The following is a 26,273-nucleotide window of genomic DNA, read 5'->3' on the forward strand; positions in this document are numbered from 1 at the left end:
AATGTAAAATAACCTACACCATTGTGAAGAAATATGGTTTTAACAGTTTTCAACTAATCTGCCTTGATAGCCTATTCCAACACTTAACTAGCCTTTTAAACAGCAGCCCTTTATCTCAGACACAATTCTGCCACTCACAACTTTATGTTCTTCTTCTCTGTGGCACCCACCAATACCTGATTTTTTTATTCCATTGAAGTTGGAACTAATGTTCTTTCTATTCTCTTCACCATTTCCATATAACCTTTTTTCCCCCTTGACAAAAATACCATTATCTTCAAAGAAAATATAGAAGATGAGACACAATCCATCTCTTTTCTGTTCTCTGACTTGTCCATCTCATGGAGTCTTTCAGAGACTCTCTGTTCTTTCCTTCTTTTTGTGAAAACTAAGAAGCTTTTTGTGAAAGTAAGAAGTTTCAGTTTCATCCCTCTTGCTCATCTCCTGCATGTCAGTTCTCCTTGAATACTGATTTAAATTTTCCTCTGCTCCCAGACTAAAGCAGTCACTCCTTCCCTTCCAAGTAAAAATGTTGCTGGTTCTTCACTCCTGAACACACTGTTTAAGGCTTACAAGTTTTCATAGCTTCCATCCTGCTACCTTCCCAATAATGACATGCATGAGGCAAAAAAATGCAATATGGACCTACCCAGAGGGAAAGCAGAAGATGCAGGCATGACAAGAAAGCTACAGGTGAGGGAGGGGAGTAGGTGTAGGAATGCAGGCCACATTCCTGATAGGAAAAGATAACCTTCACTAAGTTCCCAGAGAACAGCTGTAAACCCACTTTAATTGGCCATTATGGCACGGCTGCCTGTGGTACTCCTGTAGGATCATAAAGTGCTGTATTTCTGTGCTGATGAAGTCAGCCATAAAACAGGGTATTTTTTCCCCTTGAACGAGGACACTGCTAGATTGATCTAACTGGGGATCAAACCACTTCAGTAATTACATCTATTGAAAACTACCTGCATGGCTTTGTCTGGAATTATGATGGGGAAGAGAAAGACTATCAGGATGCCCCAATAATGCTATTTCTAAAATTTCTGTATGTCTAAACTGCCAAAGTCCTCCTTAAGTGCTAGGGATATCAGATATTCACAGCTGAATTTGGGATAACTGGAACATTTCTCTGTAACATTCCAGCTCTACTGCTGTTAGGAACACTCAGCCTTTAGTTCTGCATTTTTACCTGGAAATTGGTATAAACTGAAGGGGACCACAAAAATATAGATGTACATTTGGAAAGTATTTGTCAATGTCATCATTTTAAATTAAAATCAGCAAATTCTTAAGAACAACTTGTTTTGAAATGAATCCCACTGCGCTCACCAGCAGCAGAGGAAGACAGGTAGACAGAAAACACTACAAAATGAGATAGTGGAGCTCATTCTCCCTGAGAAAAGACCAGTCAAGCCCCCAAAAAAAAAGGGCCAGTCACTTCAAAATTACTATTCCAGTCAGTGGGACACTCTGTTCTCTGATGCTTTGGAATGTCTGGGATAGGTATTTTAGGAAGCAGAAAAGGTGTCTGAACTGTACCAAGATGAAGCAGCCAGGTATTTCTAGGATAACAGAGACAGACTGGACTGGGGCAGACATTCCAACAGCTGATAGCTCAGAAGAGCTAATGAAAATCTTCTGCACCAAAATCCTGAGCAGACTGAGCCTCAGGGAGGAAAAATCTGAACAGATCTCAGAGACTCCAAGAACAAACATACACAGGCACTAGACTAAAAACTGCTCTTTTTCATTCCCTCCCACCCCTCTTCTGAGTTTCCAGTTGCTTAGTGATCTGTTCTGGTGGAAAAGATTGACAGTTCGGCTTCCCCAGTACCACTGCTCAGCTCTCCTCCAGCGTGAGGAGGCTGGAAAAATCCCTTCCTCATGAGTAATCCCACCCTGTAAACAAACACTCAATACTTCATCCAGGGCACTGGTTTTCCCTCCTGGAAGAGTAATTAAAAGGGCACAATGTCTCAGAACAAGCAAGTAGGTAAGAGCAGTGTCAGAAAGAAAAAAGATTTTGTGAAAACAATTCTGGTTTCTTTGGATGTTCCTTCCCAGCTTGCACCCTCGGCCCTCCCACAGTGTCTGCTGAGATAGTGCTTCCCAAGGAGAAAATAAGGATGGTATTTCTGTCCCTTTTTGTGATATTTGTGCACAAAGGACAGAGCTTAAAACCAGAGGCACTTTTCTGAGAATTCCTCCTGGACAGAGGACCTGAAATTGCTTCTGCCTGACTTTTCAGAGAAGTGTGGAAAAGAAGCAGTAAAAAAGAAGTCAAGAACCAAAGAAAATTCTTCTACAAAACTAATTTGGAAGTTCCAAATTAGGAAGCTGGAACGAAGCTTCTGCATCCTTACAGATAATGCACTTCAGGGGTAATCCAGCACTGAAAAAACCCCCAAGAGAATGGACAGAAACATGTGCACAGGAGGAACAAACACAAGGGCAACCCCCTGAAGAAGAAAATTACTCAACTAAGACCTTAATGCATTTAAGTATTGATTCCATTCCCAGTTTCATGAAGACATACAATGGACATCATACTGGATCTTTGAAAAAAGTTTTAATAGCACCAAGTAAGGATGCAAGTTCAAGGCTGTATCAAGTAGTTACAAAATGTCTGACTGTTGCAGACAAACTTGAAAGAACTGGCTGCTCTTACACTTGTTCCCTGCCTGCAGACTAAAAATGACCTCCTTTTTGCAGGTCTCATCTGAAGTAAATAAAGGCAAGATGAAGCATCCTCTGAGACCTTCCTTGTAATCCAGCGAATCAAGGAATGATGTCATCTGACTTTTTCAGCTTCCTTCAGACATATTTCTTCTCCTTCCAGGCTCAAGTTCTGAAATTCAAATATACGAAAAGTACCGCCCTGACTTAATTTTTGGCCTATTTTTGGAAGCAGTGCTTGGACATCTCTCACTTACGTGGTTTTTGAGGGAAAGAAGGCAGTTAGAATGATTATCAAAATCCACACAGAAATGTGGCTCTGGATTTACATTAGCAGGAAGAAAATTGATAGTTCATTGTATTTTGGGGTTTTATACTTCTTAGACAAAACTTCCTCATGACAAATTACAGAATTAGGCAGAACTGCTTTGTATTACTCTTTCATCTTAAGGATAATGAGACATTTCTTTAGCAAGCGTAAACTGCTGCATTTCCACCAAATTCCATAGGATTATACTCCCAATGGATTTTACACATTGCCTCATAGCAGGTTATTAAAGAAGCAGAGCCTTGAAACACAGACAAACATTTCTGTGTACTTCCTGCATTATATCCAGTAGATTTGGTAACAAATCATACCATTACCTCCAAGAACAGCAGCCCTTTCGCACACTCTAATGATGATGGAACATCCTGTAGACCACATTTTAGTGAGAAAAGCTATTAAAATTCCAGGAAAATAAATATAAATCATGCTGTAGTAAATTTGTTTTAAGCTGTCCCTTCCACGGCCATTTCCACATGTATAAATTACCATATGTGCTTATATAAGGACATGGATGAGAGCAAAACCAGAGGGATAAAGCCTCTTATTTATAATCCAGGACAGCAAATCCTCTTTGATCCAGTACCTGGGATTTTTTTCTTAACATCACAGTGTACAAACAAGAATAATATTCATGGTGACATTCAAACACACAGACAAGAGACCCTTTGCCATCTGCCATGATATGTCTCCCTTGGAAGAGCAGATTACTTGTTTTATTATGAGCACACAGTAGTGGACTTTTTAATTGTCCCTGGCCAGGGAGGGGGGCTGCAACTAGATGATCTTTAAGGTCCTTCCAAGCCAAACCATTTTATGATTCTCATTAAAGTGACAAACCCCAAACTGAGCAAGAGTCAGCCTATGTGTATTTATAGACACCAGAAAACACAGATTTAAACCCGTATTTATTTACACTGTGATTAGACAGCTGAAAGTCTTGGATATTAAGATGCACTTACCTTTGTATCTTTATTTCTCACCACACTAAAGGATTAATGACAGAACGTGCAAGCCTTTTATTAGGTCTTTAGCGATCTTTAATAGCTTTAAAAGCAAATGCTCCTTGCGCCCATGAAAACATTATCCCTACATTGTTAGCACTTACAATTAAGACAAAAGCAAATTTCACAGCAGACAGGGACACATCATAGCTCCTCTTTTATTACAGGAAATTGTATCTACTTTTATTTCATGCTTTTAGAAAGAAGATCACGCTGAATTTCCCTAGGCAAGGCAAGAGCAAACATACAGAGGAGTTGAGAAAAGACTACTTACACTGGGAGTTGTTGTGTTGTAATTCCAAATCTTGATCTTGGATATACCAAAGTCACGTGACCGGGTGGGATTGCGGATAACAAAGTAAAGTTGGACGGGTGGGTGGAAAGGGCACATCCAAAGGCAGCTTTCCCTGGGGAGCTAAAAAAACGAACAAGCAGACTGTCACTAATGCTCCTTCTCCTGGAGCAGGGTATTTTAATTAACTCCCCACCCCCCGGCAGAACAGGCAGCCATTAGAAAAGTAAAGATTTCATAAAATCTGCCACGTAAAGAGCAAAACCTCAGCCTCGTTTCCCAAGAGTAAATCCCACTCTCCCGCCTGTCAGACAGCTCCCAACAACCTGGCAATGAGCTAAAGGTCAGCTGCCTGCTGTCCCAGGGAGACATCTGCATGCTCAGAACACAGGCACAGCAAGCCCAGTTTATTTTAATCAAATTAATCAGCTTTGCTGGCACTAGGGGGGAATCACTGAGCACAATGGACACTCTACAATCATTTTACAATTTCTTCACTTCTGGTTCATCCTCTAAGGAGGGGAATCTTCGAGAATTTTACTTTACTGCCTGCCTCTATTTTAATCAGGCTTTGCAGATAATCAGCTTCATTTACAGGTCTATTCCTCAGAGCTATATTGGACTCTACACTTGAAATTTTCTAAGATATCACAGAATTCCCAACATTAATTTCACATACAACTGGCAATCGAGAGATTTGAAAGTACCAAAAAATGCCTCATTATGGACATTGTTAAGAACTGCTACCTCGATATGTTCAGAATGTAGGAAAAGGATATGTGACAGCTCAGAAAGAAGAGTTTCAGAATCAAAATGTTGAATATTAATATATTTGATGTCCAGTGTTACCCCAAAACGGAGATGAACAAGGCCACAAAGTGAATACACATGCAGGTAACGTTCCAGTGATCTGAAATTAGCTGATAAATTAGTTCCCCTTCTGTTCTCAGGGACACACAGTACACAGAAGATAACAGGAAGTATTTTTGCACATCTTTCTCTCTGGAGCGCTTCAGTTTCTCTTGAAGGCAGTAACCACAGAACTTTTCTCCAGAGTACTTCAGTTTCTCTTGAAGGCAGTAAGCACAGAACTTTCCTCCAGAGTGCTTCAGTTTCTCTTGAAGGCAGTAAGCACAGAACTTTCCTCCAGAGTGCTTCAGCTGTGTAACTAACACAAGGACAAGAGCCCTGCAGCCTGTTCAGAGCTATCATGAATAGATCCACTTCTCACCGTGATCATCTCTGTACTCCAGACTCTCATGGGTCTCTGCCCCAGAGCCTCTCAAAAAGCTCTGGGAGATTGTTTCTGCTTTCAGCAACAGTTTGGAGCACAAACAGCCATAAGAGTGCCAGACAGGTTTCATCCTTTGTACTTAAAAAGAAAGAAGCCTCTTGACATCAAAGAAATGAAGGACAGCCCTCAAATCAGTGTGAGCCCAACTCCAGGGTCAACTTCAAAGCTGCATCATGTTTTTGAAGCCATACTGTGAACAAGAATGGTTAAAAAACAATTTCCCAACCACAGACAACATCTGATCAGCAATCTAGCTGCACACGTCTCCAGTCAGGACCTGACTCCCCAGAAGTCAGTAAGTTCTGGTGTATATTGAGAGCCAGAGGTGCCTTCACAGGACCGTACCTGATTCAGCACCAAAATGGAAAGACCTGTTCCTGCTTCTCACTGGTATCTCTGTAAAACTGCACATGATGTTCCAAAAATCAGAGGTTTATCAGAGCCAGACCAAGGGTTGTGCCCTGCGTGAGAGGCAGCCACAGAGATCATTTTGTTTATCAGTGGAAATAAGTGATAGGGCTGAGGTTACACAACCTCCCAGGTGTTACAGTCCCCATCAGGGCATCAAAGATCTGACACCAGAAATTGAAGGCACCTTGACGGATCCATGCCAAAACTCAAGAGACTGAGGAGGACCCTCATGTTTTATCCCAAAGAGTGATGTCATGTCTTTGCCTTCACAGGAGGTACTTGAGGCTGGGGTTACTGTCTAAGCTGAAAAGTCTAACTCAAAAATTCTTTGAGCCATCAGGGTGAACCTGATATGTTAAGGAGTCGGAATCACATTTGACCTGGACCAAGGAAAAAGGCAAGAGTGGAAACCTTTAGTCTTAAGATTTTGTGGGAGAATTGGCCTCAGGCACTGCTTCTTGTGGGCACTGAAGGTGTAAATGATGGAGAGTAAAGGAAGCCTCAAGCACTGTGAAGAGGAATGACGCAGGTCTAAGGGTCCTCCATGGTGAGGAAACACCTTTGTTAGATATTTACCTGTCCTTGTTATTCTGAGGTTTAAAAGACCTCTAGATACAAATAAGAATCAAAAGGTTTATGGAAAACAATTTCAATAAAATACCTAATGTATGACTTACTAAATATTATCACAAAATCCCAGCATGGTTTGGGTTGGAAGGGACCTTAAAGATCATCCAGTTCCAACCCCCTGCCATGGGCAGGGACACCTTCCACCATCCCAGGTTGCTCCAAGCCCTGTCCAACCTGGCCTTGGACACTTCCAGGGATGGGGCAGCCACAGCTTCTCTGGAAAACCTGCGTCAGGGCCTCACCACCCCCACAGTAAAGAATTCCTTCTTTATATCTAATCTAAAAAGTTGAGAGCACCTGATATTCTGCCAGGCATTTTTTTCTTTTACAGAGTATCGCAAAACACAAGGAAGGAGGGAGTTTAAGTGCTCTTCTTAAAAGTCTGCAAGGCTAATAAATAAACTAATAAAATAAAATCCCACACCTTCAGTAAGAGTATTCTCAAAGACAAAAGCACACCTAAATGATCAAAGATGGAAGTGTTTTAACCACGGTGAAATGAGTTTTCCACACAGTAAGTTTTTATTTCAAGTTTTCGTTCTGTTGAAAATATTCATTGCTTGGAGATTGATTAATTTATTGAGTTTTTAATGCACCCTAAAGCTTTCTTGTATGATCTGAAGTGTACACAAACTGGAAATGCTGCTCTGCCTTCTGAAGGAATCTGCAATTCAGGCACCACATACCCACAGCCTAAGAGCATATTCCCTGCCCAGATTGCGTCTTGGATGAAGCCTCGAGAGAGGAGATTGGAGAGTCACAAATCAAGGGGATATATTAATCAATGAAATATAAAAGCTCATTACTTAAGAATATTGGGATATATAAATGAATGAGTAATACTGAGAATAACAGGTTCATAATGGCTTAATGAATGTATTACTACATAATTTATAAATACCTAGAGAGTCTGAGAGTCACTACTACAACCACTACTACCACTGCTACTGAGTGTCACCTGCCAGACAGCACAGCCTAAAAAGGAGAATGGGTATTTATGAGATCCAAACCACAATTTTCACTAAGGAAGACGCTTCAGGTAAAAATATTTGTCTGGAAATAATACTCCATAAGGAGTTCCAACTAAATCTCAAAATACTGCATATTTGTCCTCCTTCAAGTCTCATTTACCTTGCGAGCAGAAAAGCACCATTAGCATGAAATGAGTTGTAATTTATGTTTTTAATAGGCTAAGTCCTTTAGTATCCTTGTGCACTAAAATCATACTAATTTTTCACTAGAATCCTTGCTCTGAAGGCCCATGACGACAAATGACACTGAGTGAAAGTGCAGCACAAACAGAACTATGGCTGTATGGAGGGCTGTGGACATTTGCTAATTCTTTCACACCAGTCACTGTCTTTTGTCCATTGTCATTAGTATGGGAGCACCTCGTATCTCTTCATCTTACTGTCTCGCACAAGAGCCATGAAAGACTTTTACCTGCCACATATTTTTCTTAATCTCTTGTTCAAAACTACCTACACAGTCTCATATTTGCATGATTCTTCCCTAGGTAAAAGCATAACAAGGGAACAAGAGAAAACAGGCATATTTTCTTTGAAAATTTACTTAGATTTGTATTATCCATCTGAAAAAAAATTAGCAGTGAAGCTCCTGTACCTTCAGACCACAAGAATTACTTCAGTTCTTAACACTGTCTGCATCATTAATTGTTGTCTTCCCTGATGGGGGAGACGTTCAGATTTGTGCCAGGAGACAAAAGGAGGCAAATGGGACTTCATGGCTTCTCAGTCTCCTGATAGGTGTTTATTAATTCTAATCTAAGGAGTACAAGCCACTGACATGGCTTAGACATAGCACAGAGCAGAGAATGCAGCAAGAAGACAACTTAGCAAGATCCCACAGCCTTTTTAAAGGTAAATTACCCAATGAAAACTTAAAACACAAGGTATTTTCACTTTTTCACCACTGTCCAACAAGCTCCTAAATCACATAGACAGGAACTGCGGAATTCTGTATCCAATCATCCCAGACCACTATTGCTGCAAAATATGGAGTTAGTGAAGAAGGAGAAAGAAGCTTTTAACTACAACTTATCCTCCATTTTGAGGTTTTCTACTTCTATCTATTTACTATGCAATTAGACCTAAAAACTCTAAATTTTTCACCCTGTGATAATCTCACATAGTATTGTATCACCTAATTCACACCACTGTCGATTCAAATTCTTCCCAGAGGCTAGGCAAATTTTCCCATGGACAAAGGTCAAAACCAGTACTGACCAGAGGGGTAAAACCTTTCAAAACAGGCAGAGAAATATTCTCTGCATTCTAGGTTCCCACAAGTTCTAAAACAAAGTTGTAACTGAATACCAACATCTTGAACAGGAGAGCTGGATTTCTTACTAATAAGCAATGTTTGTAGGGCTTTTTAATTATCGGATAGTTGTTATGCAGTTGGGTTCAAAATGCAACCACATCTCTGAACAAAAAACCTGGTGATAGAGTATTACAGGAATATTACAATGAGAGATTTGAACATCCAGGACTAAGCTGTCTTACATTTAAGTCGTTTTTGACCAGGCAGCACAAATCCCCTGCATTGTCAGCATTTCGAATGTCCACATCGTGAGGAGACACAAAGATCCTCTCGTTGTGCAAATCAAAGAATTCCACCTGGCTCAGGCCCACGTTTGCTGGATTCCCCCAGTTAGAAAGAAGTTCCATAGTCACATAAATGGCATCATGCACTTCCATACTGGTTGTCATCTGGACCAAAATGAAATACGGTAAAAACGTAAGCGACAAACCAATAAAATGTGAAACAAAATAGATTGTTAACACTGCAAAAGTGATGGGTCAGAAGCAAAAAGATTGCAAAGTCAAGGCTATTTGGATGACATTCAATCAGTCATTCTGGGTTCCACCAATTCTGCCACACATCAACACTCTTAAAAAGCCTAAAGAGAAGGCAACTCTGTTCTTTGTCTGATTCCTTTGTCATTCTGATGAACAGTGATAAATTCTCTTCTCTCACCCTGCCATATGTTTATTATTTGATGTAGGGCAGAGTTGAGGGATGCAGCTCATTTAATGTACTTTTATTTCAATAATACTGGGAAGCACCAATTACAGTGCACAGATGCACAAACCTTCTCTCTCCACATGGAGTTTACTCCAGCTTTGTCACCAGCCAGCGATCTGTCATTGTCACAGGCAGAATGGCTCCCACGCTCCGCAAACGCTTTCAGGAGTCTCTTCTTTTGTCTGAAACAATGTATTCTGGGTTATTTCCTCATGATTTCTGCATTTTTAAGAAACAGTTGGTGCAAAGGTGAAGAGATGGTAGGATGAACCCCACAGGAAAATGCACCCACACAGTGAATGACAACTTTCACAGCATTCCACCTTAGATACACAGAGTTTTTAAACCAAGCTGGGCTCCAGTTCCCAGCTGGTTCTGAGGCAGTGTGAGAAGAGAATGCAGAGGTGATATGAAGAGAGTAAAGTGAGATGTTGGTAGATCCTGCTCCACAGAAACTGGCCCAAGGCTGCATTCCCCAATTTGCCACTTGCACGGTGTCTCAAGTATTTGATGATTACTGGGTATAGCAATTGGACTGGTGGTATTCTAAAAAATCTGTCTTCAAAGAAGGAAGTTATCCTGAAGCAAATATATATAAATATATACCTGCTTCCAAAAGGGCAGAATCTCTCCACAGCTCTTGTGACTGTAGTCCTTGTCTGGCATTTTTCTGGAGGTTCAGTCATTGCAGAAAGAAGAGATGAAACAGAAGATGTCTTCTAAGTAAGAAAAAGATGAATATGTTTCATTCAGATTGCTCTCACCAAATAGCATCAATCTGCATCTCTGGAACAAGTAAGAGTTTGGGCCCAGCTCATCTGTAAGCCTATACAAAGTTAAAGCACATTTCATGGAGTTGGTCTTGATTTGCAATGAAAGAGCTGAGCTTGGAGCTTGATCTGCTACATGGAAGAAAATGTAGAAGCATACTCTGAGGACTACAAAATACACACACACATATATATAAACATATCTATAAAATCTCGCTGTATACATTCGGTAGGACTCAAGGTTGGCCAAAGCTTTGGCACAGGTCTACTAGACCTTCTCCTCGAAAAATGGATCATAAAGTCTCTTAAATCCCCAAACCCCTCAATTCTATTAGCACAAAATAATGATTTAATTTTTAAATACAGAGCTATCAGTAGGCTACCTAAGAGAAAACAGAGGAAAAGTGCTGCATTCTTACAATGCTATGGGCTCTTTCTCTGACTTTACTTCACTTTTTTGTTGATTTTTGTTGATTTCCTTGCTTATGAGTTTTTAATTGTTTTTAAACATGGTTGCTGGAGGTAAGAGATGAACACACACTGGGGCAGAAAACCCTCAGTGAGATCTAGCAGTGTACAGGACAGCTCTGCTCCGAAAGCAGAGCATGCACTAACAGGGAACAGTACCCATATTAATGAGTCCTGGAGGAAGGTAGGATTCATTGGGATGGAAATCACACATTGTCTTGTTTCAGAAGCTTCCAGGATGAAAATGGCTCAAGTGGGCCTGCAGCTGTGCATTTGACTGTATAGACACATCATATGGCTGGTCTATCAGTTGCTCAGTGATCCCTGTAATCAAGAGGGAGCTGTGGGATGCCATCCTGAGGAAGCAGATTAAAGAAAACAACCCTTTGGAAGAATAACACAAATTAAATTACACTTAGGGAGCATCACCATTCATTCATACACAATCTTAATGTGTAAGAGATTGTAATTCATGGGGGTTTTGCTACTTGATCAAACAGCTCTCTTTTTTTTGCCATACCTTTTGGGGGTTTCTGGCAACTGTCTGCCTTTGCAGATCTCCCTGCAAGAATTCATTCTCAATCTGCACTGCTTGAACCACAGCTGAAACGGAGAGGTCAGGATCCTTCTCACACACACTCTTCCTAGTTACTGAAAGGGATGTTTCTGGTCGACTTAAAGGCTCTGCCACCAAAAAAAAGGGAAGAAATACTCATTTGTTCAGGACACACAAGTATGGAACATTCCAGCATCCGAAACATCCCATTCAGTTACTGACACAGGGCTTTGCAAGCAGTCTGTAACCATCCCAAACGAGGCTGAATTCCCCCAATTTGGTTTTATGTTAAGATTCCAAGTCACATCTACTTTAGGCAACAGTTAAAACATCATCATAAGAAGAGGAAAACTGACAAATGAGGAACATAATTTTTATGCCTTTAGATTGCTGTGTTCTGATATTTAGTGGAAATGCCTTGTAATAGTCCATTGAAAACAAGAAAATATAATTTAAGCACAGCAGGAATTTGTAATTGGGGTGTTCAGCTACTTTGAAGGAATCCCCAGAGTCTTCTAGCAAAACAAGGGGAGTCAGGAGTCACTATTTACCAGGCAAAATAAATGACTTTATCACTTAAGCAGTCATCACAATGCCCACACGAATCCCAATCTTCCCAAACTTCATGGAGAAATAGAAACGTCACAGCCTATAAACAGGTTTGAGAGAAAGGAAATAAAATTTAACAACAGATGATGTGAGATTGGACTAAAAGAGAAGCACAGTGGTTGTACCTGAGAGCTTTAAAAGTCAAGGGAAGAGAAGAGACTGAAGTTGTACAGACATTTAGAGTGAGGGGAAATACTGAACAGGCTGAAGTGCCAGTGTGCTCTCAATGCTGCAGGAAGGAGAGCACAGTGCAAGTAACATGAAGTCCACCTTGAAAAGACAAGAAGTTAAAACTGAGTTGAGATTTGTGTGCATTCACTCTTTGCACATACACCCATGAAAACTTTCAACAAGCATCAGTCATCTCTGCAAAAAACAGGGGTAAAGATCTGCTTGTTCTTCTGTACTGTATCATCCCCCTGAAATGAAATTAATTTAGAATTTAACATGATAGTTGGACAGAAACAGTTCCAACCAGCACTATTATAACCTGAGAAAATGCTGCACACATCTCTGGGAAGTCAAAGCAACATCTGCTGCAACAGATGGTGGGTGAGGGTCTCAGAAGCTACAAAGGGGATTTATTCTGGAGCCAAAAAGAATTAACTTCTTTTCCTCTGTTTGGTTTTCTGCTGATTAAGAAACTAATATTTTGGCTTTTCAAAACCACTGGCCTTACTGCTTTCTTGGGAAACATCTGGATTCTGCTTTTCTGAAAAGAGCAGCTTGACCACAGAGTATGGTGGGTCTGAAAACTTCACCTCAGACCTTTCAAAATTCAAGCTGATCACACTTGTTCAGTTAAGGACTGCACTGAACTACAGCTGCAGTCATGACTTCAGCCCTGACATTTGGGGTTTGGTGTGTTTTGTTGGGGTTTTTCCCCAGGTAAAGACCACACCTTAGCAGTAGATTTTTAGAACAAACAGCAGTGGCTTCAAATTATGTCTCCAGCCCAGGAAAAATATTTTCCAGTATGGTCCTAGATACTGGCATATCTACCCAGCACTGCAGCCTGATCTCAGTGTTTAAGGTGTAATTCAAGTACAGTCCCAAGCAGCCACAGAGCTCTTTTGTCATGCTGTGGAAAACCGTGCCTTTATTGTGGTAGAGAACTCTGAATTTTGTATTGTTACAAATGTGCTGTGTTAAACTCTTCCACCAAACATCAACTGCTGATTGGGAGAACACACATTTCCATTAATACCACAGGGAACAGATCTCCCTGAGGGAAGTGGGAAACAGAGCAAGTACTGAACAAGGACTGAAATGGAGAGGGAAAATCTTGTGCTGTGAAAGCAGAAAGAGAAGGAAAATAGTAAAGATGTGGCAGAAGATTAAAGTATACAGGATTTTATACTTTATCACAATTTCACTGAAGTCAGAACACTCAAGGTGTTAAAAACAACAACAAAAGCACAGAAAATTCCACTTAAAAGAAAACAGGCAGGGGAGTGACAGCTAAAAAAATCACTTAATGACAGATGTGTGCTGAAATTGCATCTGAGCCAGAGAGGGAAAAAGCATGAAAACTCTCCTTATTGGCATCATATATTCTTATTTCTTACTAGAACAAATTATTTGATGTCTGTCCTGGTGCAAGAACTCAGCAGAAAGTGGCCGAGTGACTTCATTTTTCAGCATGACTGGTTTGACAGGAATGTACACCTCAGCACTGTCCTTTCTTTTGGCTGAGAGAACTCGCACTGGCTTCACTTCTGCAAGATAAAAAGGAAACAGAAATGACAAACTTTTAAGTTACATGGAAGCAGCCAGCCCAGGAAAAATTGCTGGATTTTAAATGCTGAAGTTTTGCCACTTTAATTATGTTGGCATAGCTGAAGTGATGATTTCCCTCCCTTTCACTGACACTGTTCTATTGATGTAGAAGCACATATGCATGGCTGGCACTAACTCAGTGAAACAAAATAAAAATAGTATTATAATGTACCAATACATCTCATCTCTGCCAGATATTTACCTGCATTACTGTCAAGAAAAGCAAAAATAAAACAGAAGTCCTGAATCACTCGTTAATACAGTTATACCAAAGTAAATTCTTAAAATACAGACTCAAATGCTGTCTTGTTTAGAAGTTTCAAAGGGGGAGAGGGTTGCTTAGAATAGTTCATATAAGTACTTCTTCACTTTTTGATCTGAGAATTATTAATGCCTCTGTTGCTTCCATCACACCTTTGAAATTTCCCTCTGGACAAAAAGTGATGCACTCTCCCAGAGATCTTGCTCTCACTGCAGCTCCATCCCTTGTTCCTGTCTCTTCTTCTGCCCTTCTCCCCATTCACACTCCACTCACATCTATGATAATGAAAGGAACACTCCTCTATTTAATTTATTCAAAGATTGTTCCTCTTAATTTATGCAATTAACTATGGATTAGGAAAAGAAAAAAAAAAGAAGTAAAATAAACAAAACCAAAAAACCAAAACCAATTACTGTACCTGAAATGAGCAGGGAGGGAATTTTGAGAACTATTGAAGGTAGTTCTAGGTCTGGTTTCTGCCTGAACTCTCCACCCTTTGTTAAAACATCTTTGAGACCTAATGACTGGTAGTGGGTTTGGACACTGAGGTCTCCAAAGGAGACAAAAAGAGACAAAAAGAGACAAAAAGAAGGGGCTCATGTCAATTACAGCCCACACTGTGACAAGTATCCAGCACCCTGGATGTGAAATAAAGTCGAGACTGGGAAGATTTGGCTTCCTGAATTAGTGCAAAAACGGTTCAAAAATATATTTTAAAACATGATAATTTCTTGAGAAATATCACAGACAGTCTGAGACAATCTTAGTTCCAGTGTCCAGACATGGTGATGCAGGTGCATTAACCAGTGCTGTGTCTTTGGCTTTGCAAAAAAAATTTTTATGAAGTACAAGACGATGCAAGTCTCCCAAATGAGGAGATCAAAACAACAGGTTTGCTGAAGAGCATGAGAACTTAGGAGGGTATGGAGTAACTCCTAATGATCAACCAGCTATTCCCTTAAAAAATTCCCTCAAGGAATTGTTATTGTAGCACTGTAGTAGTGTGAAAGACACAGACTCACTGCTTTGATCCTGGTTGAACTCCAGCACAGTCAAGGCACCAGAATCAAGGCCAGAGCATCTCCCAGCATCCTGATGTTCAGAACCTTCCTTCTGCAGTGCCCCACTGCTATCCAGCTGAAGGCCTTCAAAGCCTGTAATTGCTTCCTCGGTGGGAGATGGCTCTGAAAACACATCCTCTTCAACAGAGTCATAATCATCACTAAGGGAGTCTTCTTCCATCCTTTCCTCTTCCATACTGCACTGCAAGCTGCTTCTCAATTCCTGGTACAATATAAACACATCTGTCAGAAAAGCTCAAACTTGTATTTTAAAATAAACCAGAGTGGCTGCCTCTTCCTCCCCAGGAGAAAGAAAACTCTTCTCATGAACTCGGAGCTGTAATGCAGCTAAAAACATTCACATTCCTGTGTTACGTCTTGGCTCCTTTGATGAGGGCTTGTAAAGAAAAATCATCCCACAACTCCTGTGCTCCTTCTCATCAGTATCCAGCAGGAACATTCTGTAGACCAAGGAGTTTTTATGTGCAAAACCAATTTTTAGGAGTAAGTTACAAAAAGCAAGTAAGGGGGAGAGCAAAGGCATATATTTGTGCAGTCTCACAGTTGTGCCTTGCTATTTGAAGAGTAGCTGCAATCCAGAATTTCCAAATGCCTTCACAAGACTGTCAAGCTCATGTAGCAGCAACTCCTTTTTAAGCACTTGAAAGATGATAATAGTCCTGCCTTGTACACATCTGTACTTCAAAAACCAGTAGAAAAAGAGTTGGGGTCAAATGGGCTAAGCTCCCAGTTTGCATGGAGTTTTTTGAAATGGACACACTGTAACAGGATTTTATGCAAAAAATAACCTATTTTGAAATTGACTGTGGAAAAAACTGCCCTGCCTCTCTCATCATGCACCACAAACAGCACAGATGATGCTGGAGAGCTGTGTGCTTTTATGAATGCAAAAGGAAAAGACTTTGCATCTCTTAAATGCTTTTTTTCCCCCCCTGCTTTGTTGGTATTAAGAGTTTTGAGATAAATATAGGTAAGCAAACTGTATAAAATGAAAACCTGAAGCTAACTTAGGTACAAATGAACTGTGACAGTGTATATTCAGTTTGCAATGAAAGCTTCAAGCTGCTACAGATTACACTTGTTAGGAAATCCATGTTGACAGAAATATATTACAAAGAGCAGACAAAGTCAGGTTCAAAAGAGGGTTTATAAGCAACCTGAGCCTTGATATCGAGCATGTCTTTATGACAGTCAAAACTAATATTTCCAGCTCTTTGACAGGAAATTGTACAAGCTTTCTTTTCATTTGAAACCTCTGCATCTGCATTGTAACAAGACACTAAAAAAACCACATTACAGCCTCAGCAAAATCAAAATTATTTCTATCTTGACGAAAAGGAAAAGTGGGGGGTTGTTTTGAAATTATTGGCTTACTATTAAAAACACATAAAAGATATAAATATCCATCAGTGTAAACAAGTTACCAGTTTGTAGAGCAAAAAATAATCATCAATTCAAGAGCAATATAGGAACGAGAGAAAGATGCAGCTAGGAAAATATGCTTGGGAATTTTGTCTGATATCAGTGGTAAGATCTGTAAACAGTTTCATATATAGATGCTACTCCACTACCCAGAAAAGCTTTATTTATGTCGTTAATTAGTTAGGCAGAAAAACATTCATGAATTTTTGTTCATTATTTGTTTTCTTTCACATTTGTGAAGTGTGCTAGAACAAACTGCAATTAGTGATCAAATGGAAGGCTGCACAGTCAATATAACAACAATCCTTGATGCAAAGCAACTGCATTGATTATAACATTTTCAAAACTTTAGTCTGATTTTTGTTAGGTAAAACAATGACATGCAACAATTTTAGCATCATTATTTAAAGACTAACCTAAAGGGACAAAAAGCTGTTGTTTCAGCTTTCTCTAACCTGACACCCAGGAGTGATGTTCACCTGGACAACCATTAAGTGAACTGAAACAGGCTCCTTGCAGGAAATACCTAGATTCAACCTAACAGAGACAATATTCTACCTCCTAAAAATAAGGTTTAACATTTTGTAGTGTTGCTGACTGAGATTTGATTTTCCAAGAAGCTTTACTTTTTATTTTTTCCCTTTTTTTGTCACGTCTCATCAAAGCAAAATTCTCTAATGAAGACACCACTACATACTGGGTTTGGATGCTCCAGCTGAGGCTGATACCTGGGTTCACATTTCAAACAATACTGCCATGAACAACAGAAGGCAACTGCCAATTGTACCTGGGAGAGAGGAGCATCACCATCATCACTGCTGCTCTGCACACTCAAGCTTTCATAAGGTTCAAAATCGTCAGAGTACTCCAGAGATGGTTTAATGTAGAGTTTATCCCCCCTTTCTGTTTTGATCGCCACAGTTTCCTGTCAACAGAAACATTCAAAGGAATCAGATTTCTGCTGCATATCAGTGGTACAAAAGGAGTAACCATCACACTATATAACAATTCCATGATCAAGAACTGCTTTTCCCCTCTGTTTCAGAGGTTTCTGTCCTCCCTGAGCTCACCTTTGGGCCCTTGAGGTATGGTTTAACAGCCCTGGTCAAACTCCCCACCTGCTGCTGCTGCTGTGCCCAGAGTGGGCAGTGATATTAAACCTTGCTCTCTGTTGTTCATACACTCCTCTAGCATTTTCTAAGTGCCAGGGGCAGAGATGTCCCAGAGAGAATATCCTAAGACAACTTGGGTGAATTCTTTCAGTAAGTCTATCTTTCCCCCTCGCAGCATCCCTTAGCACAGCCCAAGTTTGACAGGTTTGGCCAGGAATTGCTGGGTCCTCTCGTTATCCAAAAAAATCCACATGGAAAATCACTGGCAAAGGAAACTGCTATTGAGGCACGACCTCCTTCTCAGTCTTGTGGTTGCACTTTTCCTTAGCTTAATAATTCCAGTTGTTCATTAGGACACGGTAATTCCTATCCTCCCATCCACCTGGACAAAAGACTTAAGGAATCATCCTAAGCTAGGCCCAAGTAGCAACCACGTTTTAGTACAGAGCCACACATCTGGCAAATTTAGCAAAGAAGTCCTGACAGGCCATAATGTAAGCAGAGATCTACTGGGAGAAACAGCAGCTGAGAAAATGAACTCAGCTAAGCAGTAAAGGTGGTAAATAGAGTAATGCAGCCTTAAAGCTTCAATGTGCAGTATTTTCTGAAAGAAAAGAAAACCTGCCTAGCAGAAACACTTGATCCACACTGGCACAGACCTCTGATCCAATCACTCAAGCACAGACTGGACATCCAGCCAGGCCAATGGCTAATCAAGTAATTACTTAGGTGACATGTCTCCATTGTTCTGAATTCACATTTATTCTTTTAATTAAGTCCTTGACAGGTTAACTCAGATCCTTCTTTAGGCCAAAAGAAAATGGGTTTCTCTTCTAATGGTTTCTCTGGTGAAGCAACAACTATGTAGCTGATGGCTCCAAATTTCTTATAGATAGGATATTTTTATTACCTAGATGCATTTCCCTCTCTTATGATCTACAAGAATTTATCACAAATTACAACTCAAATTATGCAAATTACATTTCTTTGTCCCTCAATCCTGTTGCAGGGTGGAGAACAGCAGTAACAGCCAGGGATGTCTCTCCAAAATGAGTTTCTCCATCCTTTGCACTAGATAAATTCCTTAGGGTGCCATCAGAGATATCCAGCAGCAGCTACTCTGCTGGAGGACACATTGAGCCAATCATGTCCAGGCTACAAAAGTTTCTGTGATGAATGTCACTGAAACCAAACCCTTTCAATGAGATTTGCCTCTTTAGGCTTCCAAGCAGACAAAAATCTGGGCAGGGTAGCATTTCATGTTGTCAGTGTCCAGACCAAGCCACTCAGTCTCTATGAGAGTCCCAGCTGCCCACTCTGTTCCGCTTGCAACCAATTTCCCCTAAAGTTATTTTCAACCTAAGAATTAGTTCAAAGCCCCATTTCTTCCACCTGCCCCATACCTGAAGCCAATTCCTGCGTTGTATCTTGCCTGGGGCAGTCTGAGTGCTGTGTTCTGGCAGCCCACTCTCTTCTAGCTGGGCTGCTTCTTCACCAGGGGCACACAAGAATTAGAAGACAGGAGACAGAAAGCAGAAACACAGTATTAGACAATAAACGTACACCTTACTTCGTGGGTTTGAGGGTTTTTGTTTTCCCCCCCAACTGAGGACAGAAGAGTGAATCTGACACGTGAATGGAATCAACAACTGCAAAGACATCCAACATCAGATCCTGGCCAGTTCTAGCAGCAGGAGTTTTGAACCTCTTCAGGGGCAGTTATCATCAAGTGTTTTTAAGAGAATAAATTCTTTTAAGATACAATAGCTTAACAGTAGGGGAAGCCCCACCTTTTTTGCTATGAAAATACAGAAATACATTCTAGAACAGGGGTGCACACCATCCTGACCCCCAGCTGGGTAGAAAGTAACCTCTCCTAGGAAGCCAACTGAGCCCAGAACCCAACTACCAAAGGCAGACTGACAGACGGGGTTCTGGTGAACAACAGGTGATATGCTGGGTTTACAAAGGAATTGTGTGTATCTATTCTCAAAATTAAGGAAACATAAGGTATTAGCAGATTAAACAGAATCTATTAGATATTTAACATACTGTGCAGAGGATTCTTAATGTATAAGCCATAAATAAAGGACAAACAACCATTAGCCTTCATTTCTAAGGCAAGGAAGAGTTAGTTCAGGGACTTCTGCAAAAAATCTCTGTATGGTCAAGGAGAACTAAGGGTCCCTGTGCTGGAAATGGCCCCAACTTAGAGTGGAACAATGGATTTTGAGAAGATGCTTTGACTGAGAGAGACAAACAAACTTGCAGGTCACATCAGCGTCCTCAATGGAACAAGGGCAACATCAACGCTCTCAGTAGCATCCTAAATAAAGGCATCTCATTTCCTATGGCCAAGACAGATTTACAGCTTCCATTTCTTCTCAGTGGAGAAAAACAGCTGATGCAAAACCTTTTTTCTTTAAGCCATAATTTAATGGTCACCCTAAGGCTGCAGGAACTGGCACTACCAATAAAAGAAGCAATTGTCCTACAAAGGTCATAGAATCACAGAAAGATTTAATTTGGAAGGAACCTCTGGGGTCACCAAGTCCAGCTTTCCACTCAAAGCAGGGCTTACTTCAGAATTAAATCAGGTTGCTCATTACAGCTCTCAATACCACATTTTCTTCTTTGGGGGTTGGACAACCCTCCATGCACCTGTGCAGTGACCTGTTCAGAGAATTGATATGACAAGTTTTAACTGTGGGAAAACATCAAAGATTCCTTTTAGTTGTAGGCCCTTGGGCAATCTGGTTCACCAGGAAACTGCATAAAAGCTGGTCCAAGCAGCCAGGAGGGAACAGCCCTGGGGTAGGACCATCCTGGGGGAACAGTGTTTGCTTATGTCCATTTGGAGTGATCACAACATTACAGAGCAGCAACAGGATGTCGTTGTATTGCTCCAGCACAAAGTATCTCTCTGTCTCATAGGCCCAAAACAGGACTAAACACAGAGGGGAAAAGGAAAGGACTGCTCCAAGGAAGAGAAACAGCCCTTCCAACTAGGGCTCCTGCTACTCCAGTAGGCTGTTCCCAAGTAACACCAGAAATCCTTTGAGTCGTTAGCATTGGGGCTGATTGCTACAGGCTCTTCTGGCACTGAGAGTGAACTGTCTTGAGCTTACACTGTGAGAAGCATGGCTGGACTCAGTCAGTGCTTTGGGAGAGAACTGGAAGCACCTTTCCCTTCCACTCTCTGAGAATCCATCTCTGCAAAGCAACTGCCCAGAAGTCCCTCGTGTGCTGCAGATGTAAGCAGGAAAGGGGGAGATGGCAGGACTCATGCTACCACTGCTGAGTGCTTCATCCTCAGAATTGCTTGAGTGTCTGAAGAGACTCTAAAAGTCAGGGGTGACAGGACAAGGGGGAATGGCTTCACACTGACAGAGAGTAGAGTTAGACTAGACATTAGAAAAAAACTGTTCCCTGTGAGGGTGATGAGGCCCTGGCACAGGGTGCCCAGAGAAGCTGTGGCTGCCCCATCCCTGGATGTGTCCAAGGCCAGGTTGGACAGGGCTTGGAGCAACCTGGGATGGTGGAACATGTCCCTGCCCATGGCAGGGGATAGAGCAAGATGAGCTTTAAGGTCCTCCCCAATTCCACAATTCCATTACTCTACTTAGTGATGGATTCATGTGACCAGGTCTCACTAAGCCAGGAAAAATGGTAATTCAAATCCCGCTGATACAGCTGACCAAGTCATCTGTGCAACCAACATTACTTTGGAACAAAAATATCCTTCCCATGGGATGGATGGGATGTGAATACCAACCAGTACCCATTTGGGCACACAGAACAGGTCCACCAGTGTCATTCCCTCAGAGACTTGAGCTGTCAGTGTCTATTTGAGTAGGGAAGGACTGAGAAATACATCCTCAAAATATTAGTCCTAATCCAAGGAGAGCCCACACTACCCTCAAACCACATATTTGTGACCACACAGACATTGACTGGAACAACAAACATAGCTGTGAAACTAGGTGTGGGTTATAGACCCAAAGAAATGACAGCACACCTAGAGCCCAGCTTCACTACCCCACAACCCATCATTTACTTTAATTCATTACCAATCCTAAGCATAGAAACTTTATCAATCACTATTATCAGTAATTACTCCTAGGGAACACAAAGAAAATAGTCCTGACAAATAGATTTATGATGACACTTTCAGGAACCAGAAAGAGGGATTTATGCCCATTCTGGATTATTAAGTATCACCCACTCCTAATCTTTCAATGAAGACTAATCCTATAGAGGGATGCTTTAGAAGTAATAAATGATGCAATAACTCTCAGGGGAGATGGATAGGGAAGAAAACTCAGTGCTGTATCTCAGCTAGGAATCATTTCTGTAAGTAAAATCATTTTCAATCATTGAGAAGAAATGTCTAGAAATGAAAGAGACCACAGAATTGCTAAGGTAGAACCCCCAGGCAAGAAGCTCATACAGACCAGCAGTGACTCCCATTCTGGACTCCAGCAGCAAAACCAAATGGAAGAGGAAAAATGACAGGATGTTGGTTCAGTTGGTATCTTTCACTGCAGCTTCATGTGTTTAAAACAACACCACTGGAGAGTTAAGAAACAGCAAAACACTGAGTAATCTTCTGCAGAGATGGTGCTACAGTCTCTAATTGATGGAGTTGAGGAAAGGAACAGAGACTGCAACTGAAGTCTTTAGAGATTCACAAGATATGTATCCTACTCTGACTGAACCAAAAGGCATTAAGGGACCATAAAAATAAAGAATTTTCGTTAAGCTTAGACATAATCTAAGATCTTTAAGATGAAATTTCTCTTGACAGAGTTCCACTAGAGCTGCTGCCACAATATCCCTTCACAATTTTTGGAGCAAAAAGTCCAAGACGTTGATTTACACCCTCTTTAGCTACCTGAAGGTTTATCAGCCCTGTGTGACAGAGCACCCAATTTCCACCATTTCCCAGAACTGAAGAACATGAACATTTTTGCATCATTACACACAAGGTTTCATTTTCACAGAGAACAGTGGAACCAGGTGACAAGCTGATTCCTCATCACCATCCCATACAACCTGCAGGAAATTATACAGCAGACAGCTAAGCTGAACACACCCCAGCCTGGAAACGAGTAGTGTGTGCCCAGTGTAGCAGGAAAACAAATTAAAGAGATTAAGTTAGAGCCACGTTTGGAACAGTTATTAAAGGAAAAGCTAGTTTCCAGTATTGTTGAGATTAATGAACTTTCAATCAATGAATTATCATACTAGGTAACTTTTTTAACTCTTTGTCTTCATTTTTAGGTGAAAATGAAGCTTAAGCAGGTTATCACATATTAAAAAACACTCTGAGATAGGTTGCAGCAAATGTGAACATAACTGACTAAGGCTGATAAACTGCTTTACACAGGGATTCAGTAAAATCAACTTTCTTTTCATTATGCTAAATAGATTAGAAGGCCAGTAAGCTCATGCTTTATACTTTCATGCATGCAAAATTATTCCTGTCACTGCACTGCTCTCGATGACAGACTTAAATTAGAAACAAAATACCCATTTTTCCATAAAGCCAGCTAATCACTAGGAAAAAACGGTCTATTTTCTTTACTTCAAATATTTAAATAAAGATTAGCTGTCTTTTTAAGACAACTATTATAGCTTAAATGTAATTTATGAGCTTAATGAAGCTATTACTGGATATAATTTGATTACTGCCTATGTCATCAGATGTCATTTGTCCTCAGGACACCAGACTTGGATAACACTGAAGTCCATCAGATCTTAAATCCTCTTAATAGTGTTACGTGTCAAAGGTATATCATTATTTTCCACTGACAATTTATATACATTTCTAATCTTCTACTTTTAGTTAGAGCTGTTTAAATAATGAAGAGGCAGGAAAGTTAAATGTTGGAATTAATGACGGATCAAGTGAAACATTGATAGGGTGTTGCAGAGACCATTCCTTACACACAACCAGCTTAAGCACTCCGGTTTCCAGGGAATTTCATCCCACCAAGCCCCAGTGGTGCTGCCCCTGGATCACAGCCTGGCCAGTGACCTCCCTGAGTGAGTTCCAGCTCTGGTGCAGCCTCTGCCCGGCTCCCATGGCACTCACCCTTTGTCCTGGTGGGTTTGGGCCTGTTTTTCAGGAAGCTGTGTGGGGTGATTTTCCTGCGGTACTTCCTCAGCTCTGAGTTAGCTCCATTCACATACAGAGAAAATCCTTTTTCCAACTGCTCCAGTTTAATTTGCACGGGATCTTTTTTTTTTAACCGTTCCTGCAGCCTGAAGGAGAAAGGACAATAATTCATCCCTGCACAGCGTGTGCACAGATGGTCTGATCAGCAATAAATACAACAACACACCATGTCACTAACCTGAAAAATATGTTCCCAGTTCAAGTAACCCTTTCAGAATACACCTTCCAGGGTCTGTTCCTGTTCTGCAATGTGTGTATGAGCACCCACACACTGTGGCAGATTAACTTTGACCAGGCTTTTCCTTTCTGAGATTTTTTTCCATGTTATTTCTTATTTCACATTATTTTCTCCATTTGGTATTTTGCACATTTAACCTTTCTTCTTAAGAATTTTAAGGAATTTCACTTAGAATTTCAAAAAGCTTAAAAATTGTTGAACTCTTTTCAAGAATAAAAAATGATTATTTGTGTTTTGAAACTGGAGGTAGAAAGCCTCCAGCCAATACCAGAAAACTAAAGGCTGGTTAAAATATCAAAATAATGTCCTTCCATGGGCTCAGCTTCAGTGAAACAGCTCCTCTCCCTCTTCCAACTCCCATCTTCTCTCCTTTCACCATGGGTTATACCCAGTCCATGCTAATTCCTTTGGACAGGTGACATGGAGGCCAGGAGGTCGGCATCACGTGGGTGACAATTTGTGCATTCCCCTGCACCACCTGGTTTCCCTCTGACTCCAGCATGGATCAATCCACAAGCCAATGTCCCCCACGTGTCTGACACAAATCACCTTTTCCCAAGAGAATGTCCCCAGCAGTCAGGATTAGAGCTATGATATCAAGGATGCAAGCTGGTTTAACCATTAAATAAACTGGCTTTATCCCTTTCCAAAACTGCTTTAGGATACTATACAGAAAAGAAACCTGTGGTCGCAAAAATTGGCTGGTCTTTTAACATAATTGTGGCCTTCAAGGTCTTTTTACCAAACCAGTTTGTTATAGAATTTGATTAGAAACCTTATGGCTTGTGGTAAAGGAAGGAATCCAGCAAGAAAGTTCTGTAGACTCCTCCAAATTAAGCTACAAAGTTCATCTGTCCAGGCTATAGCAACAGGAACACATGAACAAAGAGGAAAAAAATGTTTGAAACTTGTCTGAAAGACACTGGAGTTTTAAAGGCAACCTGGATTGTCCTTATTTCCCACTTTTCTGTACTTCTGACAACATAACAACTGTGCCTCATAACTACGTCCTCACACAGCACAAGCTGCCAGTTACTTCTGAATCTACAAGCTCTTGCTCTATAAACAAAAATCTTCCCTGTCAGCCGTGGAAAAAGTAACTATTTTATTAATAAATGTATTTATATTTCAAATGCTGAAGAAACATTGTGATCTCCTTTGGAAATAAGAATTTTTAGCAAACAAAGGGAAAAAGAGAGAAACACCTGAATGTTTTAAGGCACAGCAAGTCAGACTTTGCATCACAGCTGCTGATATTTGATACAGTACAGCAAATATTTCACACCCAAAGTGGTAACAAATGCAAATCTTACCGGTTTCTCTGCTGAAGGGATATTAAATATTCGTCATGTTTTTCATCAAAGTCAGTCACCATGTCTTAACATAAACCTGAAATGAGAATATAATGGTCACACTGAATGATTTATATGGAGTACCACTGGTTTTGCACCCTCAATAGATGAGGAGACTATAAACTGAAAAACGTTCCTGCTTCAACCACGCATAAAGCTGTCAGGCCTGTAAATAAAGCTCCTGAAGAACAGAGGGAACAGTGGTTGTTTTACTTATTTTTCAGAACCCTTCACAATCTACTGAAAAACCAAAAAACACTGAAAGTGGAAGGCATATGCTATAACAAGTTTATAATCCCAGACCTGGCAAGCAAGACAACCCTGGGGCACAGCTGAAGGGCTGTGCCCAAAGCCCAGCTGTGGAAGGAATTCTCTGAGCTGCTACTACTCGTTAGGTCAGTTTATCCTACAGCTTATTCACTGCAGAGGCCGTATATCTATAAAGTGTTTAATTAAAGATTTTACCTGGCTTGCCATTCAGGAAACCTGAGTTTTTCCAGCAATCCTCGCCAAGCCGCAGCTGCTAAGTTGTGCGGGGGTGCGCTCTACATTCTCAGAAGTTTAAATGTGCCACCAGCCCGTTTCGCTGAGCTCTGTACCAAAGAGAGAACCCCGTGTTTTGTGTCTTACCGACCGCGGGGCAGCTCTGCCAGAGCCCGGCCCCGGCCCGAGGCACGGGGGGAGCGCGGAGGAGCCGCGGGCACAGCCCCAGGCCGGACACGGAGCCGGGACAGAGGGCCCACAAGGACACGGACCCCG

The 26,273-nt window shown here is 41.0% G+C and overlaps 1 protein-coding gene across 2 annotated transcripts in view; it reads right to left on the reverse strand.

The window, feature by feature from the left end:
* The window catches only part of KIAA0556 (KIAA0556 ortholog), a 70,427-nt gene extending 44,294 nt beyond the window's left edge, over positions 1 to 26,133 (reverse strand). The window contains exons 1-12 of one of the 2 annotated variants that reach the window (XM_017741246.1): positions 25,980 to 26,133; positions 25,476 to 25,551; positions 23,841 to 24,010; positions 19,147 to 19,229; positions 17,419 to 17,556; positions 15,150 to 15,411; positions 13,655 to 13,804; positions 11,442 to 11,605; positions 10,290 to 10,402; positions 9,751 to 9,865; positions 9,161 to 9,367; positions 4,283 to 4,423 (exon numbers count right to left, since the gene is read on the reverse strand). In XM_017741246.1, coding sequence (XP_017596735.1) covers positions 4,283 to 4,423; positions 9,161 to 9,367; positions 9,751 to 9,865; positions 10,290 to 10,402; positions 11,442 to 11,605; positions 13,655 to 13,804; positions 15,150 to 15,411; positions 17,419 to 17,556; positions 19,147 to 19,229; positions 23,841 to 24,010; positions 25,476 to 25,537 — 1,605 coding nt within the window. In that variant the 5' untranslated portion in view covers positions 25,538 to 25,551; positions 25,980 to 26,133. Of the gene's footprint in view, positions 1 to 4,282; positions 4,424 to 9,160; positions 9,368 to 9,750; positions 9,866 to 10,289; positions 10,403 to 11,441; positions 11,606 to 13,654; positions 13,805 to 15,149; positions 15,412 to 17,418; positions 17,557 to 19,146; positions 19,233 to 23,840; positions 24,011 to 25,475; positions 25,552 to 25,979 lie in introns of both variants that reach the window. The other variant, XM_017741245.1, reaches the window with a different exon arrangement.
* Positions 26,134 to 26,273: the final 140 nt, after the last annotated feature.

Source organism: Corvus brachyrhynchos, unplaced genomic scaffold (genome assembly GCF_000691975.1).
Source record: "Corvus brachyrhynchos isolate BGI_N302 unplaced genomic scaffold, ASM69197v1 scaffold58, whole genome shotgun sequence".
NCBI classification, from domain to species: Eukaryota; Metazoa; Chordata; class Aves; order Passeriformes; family Corvidae; genus Corvus; species Corvus brachyrhynchos.